The 12,521-nt window shown below is 35.9% G+C and overlaps 1 protein-coding gene across 1 annotated transcript; it reads right to left on the bottom strand.

The window, feature by feature from the left end:
* Positions 1 to 7,520: 7,520 nt before the first annotated feature.
* Positions 7,521 to 8,759, bottom strand: LOC143534492 (delta(12) fatty acid desaturase DES8.11-like). The gene has a single exon (XM_077028964.1). The coding sequence runs from the start codon at positions 8,725 to 8,727 to the stop codon at positions 7,597 to 7,599; it is 1,131 nt and encodes a 376-aa protein (XP_076885079.1). The 5' UTR covers positions 8,728 to 8,759; the 3' UTR covers positions 7,521 to 7,596.
* Positions 8,760 to 12,521: the final 3,762 nt, after the last annotated feature.

Below are 12,521 nucleotides of genomic sequence, written 5' to 3'. Positions count from 1 at the left end.
CTAAAACAATACACTAAATATAATAAATCAGTGGGCGATTTTAAAATGATGAGCGCATTATTAGATCTTGGAGCGGGGATGATTATTCTCCCGGGAAGCTTATATGACCAATATTATTTTGGTCCACTTAGAAAAGCCGACACCACCGTGGTGTTAGCCGATTTGACACTAAAGCTTCCTGGGGGAATTGTTACTGATTTGATTGTTATGATCGAAGATTTTTATTACCCGGTCGACTTTCTGGTTCTAGATTATGTCAAAGTTGACCCAAAACGGCAACTGAGCATGATTCTCGTAGGCCCTTTTAGGCAACCGCAAACGCTTTAATAAACTGTAGAACTGGAGTAGTCGACATGGTTTTTGGGAATAAAAATCTTAGGTTGAATGTTTTTTCAAACATGTCTAACCCTATAGTGAGTGATGAATGCTTCACAGCTGAAATCATTGACGGGTTGAATCCTCATGAAAATGAGGAAGATGCCACAGAGGAGTGTGTTATTTGTTGCAGGACAATAGTTGAGCATTCACATCAGTTGGAGAAGAAAGAAAGAGAGGTTGAAATTTATGCTGCAAGTATCGGTAAACCGCCATGGTCTCAACATGTGGAGAAACTACCGAATGTCATTAACTACAAGTTGAGGCCTTCACTTGAGAGTCCACCGGCGGTTGGGTTGAAGGAACTCCCAAAACACCTCAAATATGTGTTTTTAGGAGACAACAACATGCTTTTACCCACACATCAGGAAACCACAAGTAAAAGAATACTTGAATGAGGGACTTATCTTCTTAATCATATCATGAGTCCTTGATAGCCTCTTTCAATGAAAAAACAAAAGTCCACCGGTCGCAGCTAGACATTTCAATGAAAATAGAATCGACATTTTTCAAACTAACAAATAGAATTCCAAACGAACAAATGGAAACCACAACGATTAAAAGAAGAATAGAATGAGGGACTAACCACCTTAATCATCCCTTGAGCCCCAAATAGCCCCATTCAGTGAAAACAAAATTCCACTTGCCATTTCTAGCCCCATTCAGCAAAAACAAAAAGTGACACTTATCAAACAAATAAATAAAAACCACGAGTAAAAGAAGACTAGAAGGAGGAGCTCTGATGTGCGAAACGATCTATTAAAACCTAACCTAACTTAGACACTCTGGTTTTAAATTTATAAATCTAGACTCTCCTAATGCTAGACCACTAGACAAGCAAGTGTACCTATCGAATGTAGTAAAGCCTAACGAAGTCCGGATATCGAACCCAAAGGACACTAGCGACACCTGAACTAGACTCTGACTAATAACTTAAATAAATTGATTTTATTGATTTTTGTCTTTTTTAATTATTAAATATAAAATAATATAAAATAAATAATATTTACTCTAAAGTAGACACGAAAAAATAGGAGTAAAACTCAAATAGGGGAAATAACTACCTAGGCAAGGAATCCTACTAGTTAACTCGTAAACTTTTGGAATTTGATTTATGATTGGTACCGTATTCTAAAATTATGAAACTTAGGGAATAACTATAGTAAGCTAGATCACCTCCCGGTCTCACCAACAATACCTAAGAACCCCTAAATATCATGTAAGCTCAACGGTTTAATGGTTCGGATCACCTCCCGGTCTCACCTTACCTAACTATGCTAAGGTACCCAAAGATTAAATTACCTCTCGGTCTCTCTGATCACAAAACACTCTAGGGCGTAAAGGGGTATTCTTATTAAATTTGGATATAATTCGGATCTGTAAGAATCTAAAGAAGTCTAGGGTAACCCACTCCCGTGTAATCACTACCCAAACCCACAAAAGACCAAAACAGGCGACACACAATTACCTCCCGGTCTCTCAAGAGACATAATAAAAGGTATCTCTAAACTCTCAATTACCGTTCCTATGAAATACATTAACAATAAACCATAAATTAGTTGTAAACACACAGTAAACAACCTAATATGCATCTATACATGAAATACATTCACAAAGATACATATGGAACAAAAATTGATAATAAATTAATAGCAAATACGCATATGCATCACAACCAAATAAAATAAAAACTTTACCAAAGCATCACCAATTAATAAATAATCCAAAACCAAAAATAATACGAGTCTAAAAAGTATTCATTCAAACCCAGGCAGTGTAAAAGTTTAGTCAATCATAATTACGAATGAAACAAAGATAAAATATATATTGCAGTTCATCGTAAAAAGAAATAAATATGATTGAGCTACTAGCCTGCTTGCTTTTATTAATTGACCTGGCTACCTGGTTACTTTTCTTTTTAGCCGTGAGATTTTAGAGAGGTGCCTGCTTGCTTGACGTGCTAGGCTGCTTGTTGAATTCTTGGCCGTGGAATAAGTTTGACCTCCTAGGGAGCTTGAGTCCAATCACCAACACTGCAGGGGCGCCCCCTGCCTTTTTCTTCGTCTCCCCTTTGGCTGCTCCCCTTTAATAATAATCAATCTTATTCTTTTTATTGTGCTCTCCACCGACTACTAATACTTTACATTTGGGTTGCTTGAAACAAATTAATTGTGGGCCTTCCTTGTCACCGAAACCATTAATCTTGTGGCCTAAAACAATTCACTAAATATAATAAATCAGCCCATGAAACTTTAATTTATAATCCAACTAGTTACTAGCTCCATAATAACGTTGAGGTGTTTCACAAATTTATTATTACTATTTTTTTTGTGATGAAACTTAATGAAAGTTTTAAAACCTTTTTTTTTTGTTTTCTTTGATGTATTACCACAACCTTTTACCATTCAAATTCCATAAGGATTAATAATCATCTAATAGATCGATTACTCGTTTTAGCATGTTGTCTCTTGAAATTGTTAAAATCTAAATATGAACCAAAAAAAGAATAATATTCATTAAGAATCTAGTTCAAAAGTACATAAAAGTGTTGAAAATATTTATATAATAATATGTATAATTTAGACCACATCAAATATTCAAACACTTAAACCTTTTTCGTCCCTGAAAAAGTATTTTTGCAATGGAATCAGAATTCGAAATCGATCTTTAAAACATAAAGGTTATCTTTTAATCATCCAACAGATCCCAGATATCCCCGTTCAGTGAAAACAAATTCCCACCCGTCGCTGCTAGCCAAATTCAGTAAAAATAGAAGCGACATCTTTCAAACGAACAAGCGAAAACCAAAACAAGAAAATAATACTAGAATGGGGGATTCGCCTCCTTGATATGACCGGCTTGCATAGGAGGACAGAGTGGTCGACGGCCCCTTGCCCGAAATGTTGTTTATAAAGATTTTTATCTCTTTTTATGAAAATATAATATGTATTTTTAATATTTAAATCCAATTACTTAACTTATTTAAGCCTATTATTTATAAACAAAATTTTTTTACAACTCAAATCATAAACAATTAACCTTATTTAAAATCTAGTTGTTTAAACAGAAAAAAGAAATTCTTTTATTTGAGGTCCAAAAAAAAATTTCGCCTTTGACCCCTAAATTTTAACGATGTTAGTTGTGGTGATTGTCAGCATTCTCATGGTTATAAATTTCACAGGTAAGTTGTCGGTAATGAACGATGGAATATTCAACGACTTTTAGTTTACCGTTTATAGAGTTTTGTTTTTCTTGGTTTCGTAGATGATAGTAATACGTTTAGTGGTGATCAAAATAAGACTTAAGCTTGAAATCCAACTATTTATTGATAATCTGAAAGCAAATAAAAGGTTAACTTCAGTTGTCTATCTAGTCTTGTAAGATTGATGGCGGAAATAAACAAATATATTTGAATATGTTAGTGTATCTGTATCTTTTATCAAATTTATCATTAGCTTTACAAGACACAAACAAATATATTGATCAATGAATTCAGATCTATGTGATTCGATTGAAGATATGTGTATTTAAAGTTGCTATACTTGTTACATCGAAAAGTTGTGATTAGAAATATTTTTTTCTTCAAAGGTGTAAAAGATCATTTACAAAATATTAAAACTCATTCAGCTCTCTTTTGAGTAAAGTTTATGTCAGCAGGTGGATTCTAACTAACCTGCCGATGAATTTACAAATTATAGTAGTGAGTTGAATAAAGCAAATAAGCATGAAACACAAGATATAAAAGTGTTACATATATATTACATTGAAAGTTGAAACAACATGCACACGAGGGCGTGATAGTGAATCAATTTATTCCATAGGATTGACTTAACCTGCAGCCATGTTTAGATCGAACTAGACGGCTTGCATTGGGCATGGCTCGGACGCGAGGTTGCAATGCGTGGGCAGGTTCAGAACCATGCTCGTAGTCTCATCCATAACTTGTTCCAGATACTTTACAAGAGGATGGTTCAACACAACTTGGATACCCATACACATGCACTCCGGACCCACTTTCTTGAGCGTTGAGCAACAACGTTGCCTGAGTTCTTCTCTTTCCATGTTCGCAATGCCTGGGCTTATTGATCCTCCTCCTGATCACAAAATTTTCAAACATTTCTTTTATCTACAAACATACATTAATTAATTACAGACATACATTAATTAATGTTGTTATAACTACACTGGAACAGAAAAGATTTGGACAGGGGTCGGAAGAAGATCGGTGTCAAAGGAGGTTGGACAAGATAATTTTAACACCTCTAAAAAAGTTTTTTACTACGACCAACCCCTATACTTATAGTTTAGGTCCACCGGTGTACACCACCACATCTTATTTAACATTGTCAAACAGTTGTTCACAACACTCAAACAGACGGTTGTTTTCAAACATTTCTTTTAGTTACAAACATACATTAATTAATGTTGTGTGTGTGCTGAAAAAAATATTAAAATGGGTCATGTTACTAGACCCAGAAAAGATTTTCAGTGGTCGGAACAGGATCAGCGTCAAAATTTAATAGGGTCAAACAAGATAGATAATTTTAACCTCTAAAAAAGGTTTTTTACTACAACCAACCCCTACACTTATAGTTTAGGTCCGCCAGTGTACACCGCCCCATCTTATTTAACATTGTCAAACAGTTGTTCACGATGCTCAACAGACGTCTGTTTTGACCAAAAAATTTAAACTTTGATTAACATTAGCCAAAATGACCGTTTGCATAGTATTCGAACTACCATTCTAACCATTGAGGGTTAAGTCAAGCTTTGAAAATTATTGGTTAGAACGACCATTTGGTTAATATCCAAACGACCGTTCTCACTTTGAAAGTTTTTGTCAAAACTGTCGCTCGCCTCTGTTTGGAAGGCCGTTTGAAATTATGTATATTAAATGTCAAACGATGTGTGTATAGATAACTGAAAAGAAAATATATTATTTGTGCGTCCTTTACCGACCTGCAGGAGGTTCAAAATCCAGGAGGTACTCGACGCATTTGGTCATGTCAGTCGACTCGCGCTTAAATAGCCGCCTGTAGCAAACAGATCCCATTCCATGGGGGCTCTTCTCAACATTGGTGATGGTGGCCTCCGCGACTGCAGCCATGGCTACAAGAACAAGTACTCCTGCTGCTGCGAACACCCTTGCCATTGTTTGATGCGTGTTTAATGATTAATGTGATGATATGAAAGTTGGTGGAATTAATATAGTGGAGTTAGGCGACTGCATGGTGTCTACGTGTAAAATTGCATGAATTGACCTGTTAAGGATTGAAAGAAAAACGTTGACACGTCATCATTGCATGCTTCATCATCAAAGCCATTTGTATAATTTAAATTTGCTTTTTAATTTAACTATCAAAACCTTTTACAAAATCCAATTTCAACAGTCAAACCAATTATCATATATATACGTTTTTAATGCTAATATTACTTGTTATAGACTTTAACTTTGTATTAACAAAACAATTAAACAAACCACTAATAAGTGTCCTAGTCCATCAAGGCCAATAACCAACCATATAGAGTGTATGCATATTTAACACAAAGACAATTTCTTATGGCCTAACATGACCTTGTGTAGTATAATTAACCGAATAACAGGTTGCAAGGCACACCCATGTGTATTTTGTAGCATTTTTGTTGGAAATCCATTGGTAAGTATTGTTGGATCACTATATCGGAATTCAATGTATTACCAAAGGTTTCTCTGGCAAAATATAATTGATAATAGTAATAATAATATTAATAACTAATATAAAATTTTTCATTAATGCTAATTACCAACATAATTCGTTTTGATAGACTTCCGATATTAACTTCATTGGCGAGGCGGAACATTAGGTTGGTGTCGGTGGACTGCCCAATGTGTGGCTTAATGGAGGAGAAGAGATATTTTCGTTTTGAGCGGGTTAGCTCCATCGGTTTGGCAAGCCATATCTACTTGGTGTAAATTCCCATAACTATTTGTGTTTTGTGTCCGCAACATTATCGGGTTGTATAAATATACTAAGTTCCTGAAGAAAAAGGCGAAGTCGTTTCATTCAGTTTGTCTTGTCACATTATGGTGCTTATAGAAGGCTAGGAATGATATGGTGCATAATGGGCCAATGGTGTCTACCGAGAATGTTGTGAAAAATGTTAAAACTTAAAACTCTTAGCTATCTTTGGGTTAAAAATAGGTCGGGTGGTATGTCAATCTCGTGGGCGGATTGTGGAAGATTTGTATTGTAGTGGTCTTTAGAGTGTGTGTGGTGTCTTTTTCTGTTCGGTGGCCAGGTGAGTTTCTAGCTGCACCGGCCATTTTGTTTCTTTTCGTTTTTAATGCATGTTTGCCGTTCAAAAGAAAATTCGCTTTGATAATTTCGTGATACCAATCAATATATTAGAGATCACTCTAAATTTGATTGTTTCAAAGTGTTTTAAAACTAAGTAAAAATTTACTTATCTTATATTAACTTGAATCACTTTATAATTTTACGCCATGTTTTGCGGTGTGCGTATATAGTGTATATATATGTGAGCCCTCCGGGGATAAAGTTAAGTTACACTAATTTTGACGTTATTTACAAATTTTATAAAAATAACGTTAAAAGTGATGGAATGTTAATCATGCATCATGTGATGACGTTGATAGCTGAAAGACAAGGGAATGTCCTGATGGTTGAGTGTTATATGTCTTAAGTCCAAGGCTTGATGCAAAACTACTATCGAGCCGGAGGTCTCATTGGAAGTATCCTCTCTATTTTAGAGGTAAGGTTGTCTACATCTTACCCTCATTAGACCATACTATAGCTTTGCTATTGATGAGATTTGCTAAGTACAATAATAAATCACTTTATAATTTTAAAATATGAAAATGTATGTAAATAGTTTTGCGAAATAAATGGTAAGATTTTCAACTCTTAATCAAGTTTTGCGAATAAAACATCGTTACATAAGTAAGCGAAAATTTTGAACCAGCTATAGCTAGATAAACGTTATAATTTGAAAATAGATGCAAACCAAAATTTGAAAACTTGATGAATGTAACAGTTTTAAACTAGTTCGATTTCAGTTTGATAACTAAGTCGTGGATGTGGCATCAAGTTTAACCAGGAAAGTAGAATTGCACATTAACATAGCAATAAAGTACACACTACATAGTTGCATCACGGAAAGGGGTGCATATAATTGCACAATTATTTATGCTTCAACAATACGAAATATAAGTTACTAAGTTTACTTGCACCACCAGTAAACACCACTATCTTCCGCACCTTCATCTGGTTCAACAAAAATGCACTCCTTTGTTTCTCTCCAGAAAGCCTTTAGAATCGGCGTAGCATCGTACTTGTAGTAGTCACCTAGAATGGGCTTGATGGCCTCGGTTGCCTCTAGCAAATGATAATGTGGGATGTTTGATATCAAATGGTGAACCACATGAGCACATGTTACGTTATGAAAAATACTATTAATGATCCCGTAATCCCTGTCAACAGTCGACATGGCACCTCTTATCCAGTCCCACTCTCGCAAGTCGAAGTGAGGTAAGGAAGGATGGGTATGATGCACGAAACTGAAAAAGATGAAATGACCGTTTAAAACCAACAAAGGAACTCCGTATATGCAAAATAACCATGTGAAACTTGTGGCTAAAGCAATCTTGTATAGTGCATACAAAGCTACAATCATTCCAGCATCAGATAGCCAAATAAATTTCCTCTCACTATCATTGAACAAAGGACTTTGCGGGTAAAAGTGACTCACAAACCCGTCGTATTTCCTACCGTGGATATTGAAAGCGAAGTACATTGGATAGCTAAGAACTAGCCTACCGAAAGTCATAAACAAGTTGCCTAGAGGGTTGTTTAGAACTTCAGAATACAAGGTATCCGCCTTTCGTTTGGGGATCCAAACCTCATCATACTCCATTGAATTGGTGTGAGCATGGTGACTACGGTGGCTGTATTTAAATGAAAAGTATGGAGTGAGGAATGCGGAGTGGAGGACAAAACCAAGTGTGTCATCAAGCCACTCGTATTCGCTAAAGGCATGATGGCCCAAATCATGACCGACGGTCCATGCACCCATAAAACAAGTACCTTGGACGAACCAATAAATTGGCCATGCTATGTACTTAAGGGGCGTAGGTAGAAGAGGAATGCAAGTTGATGCAAGTTGGTAAAGCGTGTAGATGACGGCTAAGTCAGAAATGAGGTGGTAGAGAGAGCGTAAGAGATCACGTTTATAACAGTGAAGTGGTATCGCCTTCTTAAGATCACTAATCTCGAATGGTGGTTTTTTGACAGGAACACGTTCAAGGACGTTTTTGTCATCGCTATTAACATTCATCTGGCCGCCTGCTCCCATCTTGACGGTTTAACCTGCGAAAGGATACATATTGGTTAATTAATATGCAATAAATAAACTTAACATAAGACTGTTAATGTGAATCTATAAGACCAAAAATACCTCAGCCAGAAGAGTTGTGTTTACCTGTTGGTTTGTTTTCAAAATAGGCTAAGCTCTTTGCATTTTATACTAGGAATTTGGGAACTGTAGCTTGTCTGATTCCACTAATAGTGGGATGTTAATCTATGATGGCTTCCATAATTATTCTCCATATCAACAACCAAGGTATTGGATGTATATGTTAACTTTAGATTAGAGTTTATATTAATTGTGCTTAATTACAAAAATACATGATGGCTATCTTCCTCCCTTTGCCAACTTTATGCGAATACATTCCTGATATGACGTTTAGTCAATATATATATATCAATTCATGTGTCAAATACAAAATGCCAAAACAATATACTACGTTTGGTGATCTATAGCCTTGGTCGAAGCATATATGTTGGGCAACATACCCCCCACCCCCACCTCTTTCCTTTTCCTTTGTTTTTTCTCGGCAGTTTAGATTTGTATGTTTCGTTCAAAATAAAATAAATTATACATAATGTAAGTGTACCCATTTCTGTCTGACATGCATGTTTCCCCTGTCCAAAGACCAAAATGTAGACATGCGTGTTTCCCCTATCCAAAGACCAATATGTGATTTGGGGAGGCAAGTTTTGAACCAAATTCGTCTTCGCATACATGTTTTGTTTGAGCCGATCAAAAGTGTTCTAAATCTGTCTTTCGCCGGAAAGTTTTGATCGAAATTCGTCTTGGACAACCAAACTTAGTTACTCTATCTTCTTTAATATTTAATTATTATAATTAATTTAACTTATTTTAGTGTTTCTTTTGTAACTTATAAAATATTAAGTTTTACAAAATTTCGAGTATACTATTGAGACATGCTTATTTTTATCCGTGTGTTCTTATAAATTTTATTTAAAACCGAGTCATGTCAAATTTATATCGAATTATAGGACGTTGAGACGGTCAAGTTTTGACATGACTCGGTTTTGAGTAAAATTTATAGTGACACGTAAATAAAAATAAGCATATCTCAATAGTATATTCTAAATTTTGTAAAACCTTATAATTTAAAAGTTATAGAAGAAAAACTAAATATAAGTAAAATTAATTATTACAATTAAATATTAAAGAAAAAAGAATAACTAAGTTGTTGTTTGTTTTTTCAGAGGTAAAATGTCTGCAGTCTGCGGACTACATCTGCATACATCTGTAGCAGAAGAGGTGGACCAAACCTCTGCAGTCTGCAAGAAGAAGAGTGTTTGTTTTTTAATGTCTTCAGACTGCTAAAACTTTCAATATATAACTTTATATAAAAAATATAAATTATCCAGCAACAATTAAAAATATATAAATCCAAATTTTATACCAAAAAAAAAACAAATTATCAATAACTAAAAATACTAACAGTGTCAAAATACATAATCCAAGATTAACAGGTGTGAGAATCATTAGGCCTTTACAAACAATCTATAAAAAAACTAGTTTCGGCATTAATCTCATAATCAAATCGTCAAGTTCCATCAGTGTAGCCGTTGTCGAGTCTTGCGAAATCTAAATAAATAAACAAATAAATACAAGTTAGAATAACCCGAACAACCCAAGCTAATCCGAACTAACACAAACAAAAATCAAATAACATGACGCAAACTAACCCAAACCCGAGAGATAGGTACAACTTAAAAAAAAAAGACATACGCATGTAAGGCCCCGTTACCGGTGCCTCACTTTTGACGTTGGATTTACTCATAAACGCAGTTCTAAATATCAAAGTTAATTAAAACTTTCTCGGAATAATATAAAAGTCAACCATTCATTACAAATATTTATAACTTGTCTCTTTAAATCATAATTAAAACGTAGTATCAAAACATCATGACAAATCTTCAGATGTCAGCCTCTTCAATCTTGTCACGTGTCCCGCTCAAACCAGCTGTCTCAGTCTGTTAACCTACGTGCATACTAAAAGTCAGCTACGCTGAGTGAGTTCTAGTTAATCAGACGACATACAATACATTCACATACTTACATATGCACCCGAAGGTACATACATCCATATTTACATACATACTTACATACACACATACTTTCATTCTTTCTTTCATACTTACATACATCCTTTCATTCATGCATATACGTTTAAAGAGCATTTTGCCCTATAACCTTCGCCGATATTATTAGGGTCGGTTCCCTACCTTCACCGACATTATTAGGGTAGGTTCCCTGCATTTGCCGACATTATTAGGGTCGGTTCCCTACATTCTCCGACATTATCAGGGTCGGTTCCCTACATTCACCGACATTATTAGGGTCCTGTAACATCCTGCTTTTGGTTAATGATAAAATAAATTTCGTTTATTCCATAGTATGTCGTTATCGGTTTAGATGATTAGAATATGAGTTGGACTAGTGTTGGATGAATGGATATGGGTTATGGACTTGGGTTATGAAAAGAAAGAAGGAAAGACCATGGGCTTAAGCCCATGATCCCTAAATATATAAACCATAAACACCACTAAATTCCTCATTTACACATATTTCATACACCATTCAAAACACACACTTAAGCTCTCTCTCTCTCTCTCTCTAGTCTCTCTCTAGCCGAAACCAAGAAAGAATCCGAGCACCGACCAGAGGTAATGATAGTTTATTATTGTATGAGCTTAAACCCGTTAGATATAGTCACGAAACGACAAGCCGACACCGTTAAACCGTTTAAGTCACGAGATCCGGGTGGAATCAGGTATAATCCGAACCTATGATGAGCTCAGGGGTCACCCTAGCTCAGATATGGATCGAACGGGACGAAAAACGGTGAAAAACGAGTTAGAACTCGTTTTTCCGACGTGTTCGCGGATTTCCGGCGGCGGCGCCGAAAAAGTTAATACGAGGATGTCAGGGAATGTTCTGACATTCCCTGACCTAACCCTAGTTCGCTACGGGGATTTAACGAATTAAAGGTGATTTGCTAGCTGGTTCGTCTATGGGAACATAACGAACTAGCTACAGTTCGTGTTCAATTCGTTAAGTTGATTCGCTGAGGAAAGAATAACGAACTGGCCTTAGTTCGCGTCCAGATTCGTTAAGGAGAAGATAACGAATTAACCCCCAATTCGTTATTGTCATTCGTTAAGGAAACAACGAATTAGAAGGTCCAATTCGTTACCTGGACTGATTCGCTATGTGGACTGGTTCGCTATAGACTGATTCGTTATAGGATCCAGTTCGCTTAATAACCAGTTCGTTAAAGGGTTCAATTCACTGCATGGATCAGTTCGTTAAGATAACACAATTCGTTAAGAATCAAGTAACGAACCAAAAGTTTGATAGAATGACAGAACAGTCCCTGGACTTAGAAAAGAATGATTTAATTACAAAGAAGCCCTTGGATTTTAAGTAGAAAATTATTTAATGATTCAAAATCCTAATGGAAAATGTGTTAAGACAGCTTAACCCCAGCCAGGGGCTCTGCCCCTTAGACCTCGCTAGGGGATGCCGCCCCTAGAACCCCACTGCTAGGGGCGCTGCCCCCGGACCCCCATTCGTTGAGGGTAATAATTAAACTAGAAATGCGATATGTATAGTGATAGTTTACTGAAACGATAATTATTATACAGTTAGTCGTGAACTGCTCAAGAAGGGAATAACCGTAAACGGTGAACGCAACCGCATTGAGGTGAGTTTCTAGCCCCACTTCCTGTTATGTTTTCGGGGATGTGTGCATACTCGATGTGATAGTT

The sequence above is a fragment of the Bidens hawaiensis genome, unplaced genomic scaffold (assembly GCF_021521415.1).
Source record: "Bidens hawaiensis isolate Kalapana, Puna unplaced genomic scaffold, B.hawaiensis_p1.1 tig00010169_1, whole genome shotgun sequence".
In the NCBI taxonomy this organism is placed as follows: domain Eukaryota; kingdom Viridiplantae; phylum Streptophyta; class Magnoliopsida; order Asterales; family Asteraceae; genus Bidens; species Bidens hawaiensis.
This window is presented reverse-complemented; position numbering and strand designations above follow the sequence as displayed.

Bases quoted from the DNA above. Each gene is read 5' to 3' on its own strand.
- LOC143534492 (XM_077028964.1), bottom strand. From the start codon at position 8,727: ATGGGAGCAGGCGGCCAGATGAATGTTAATAGCGATGACAAAAACGTC.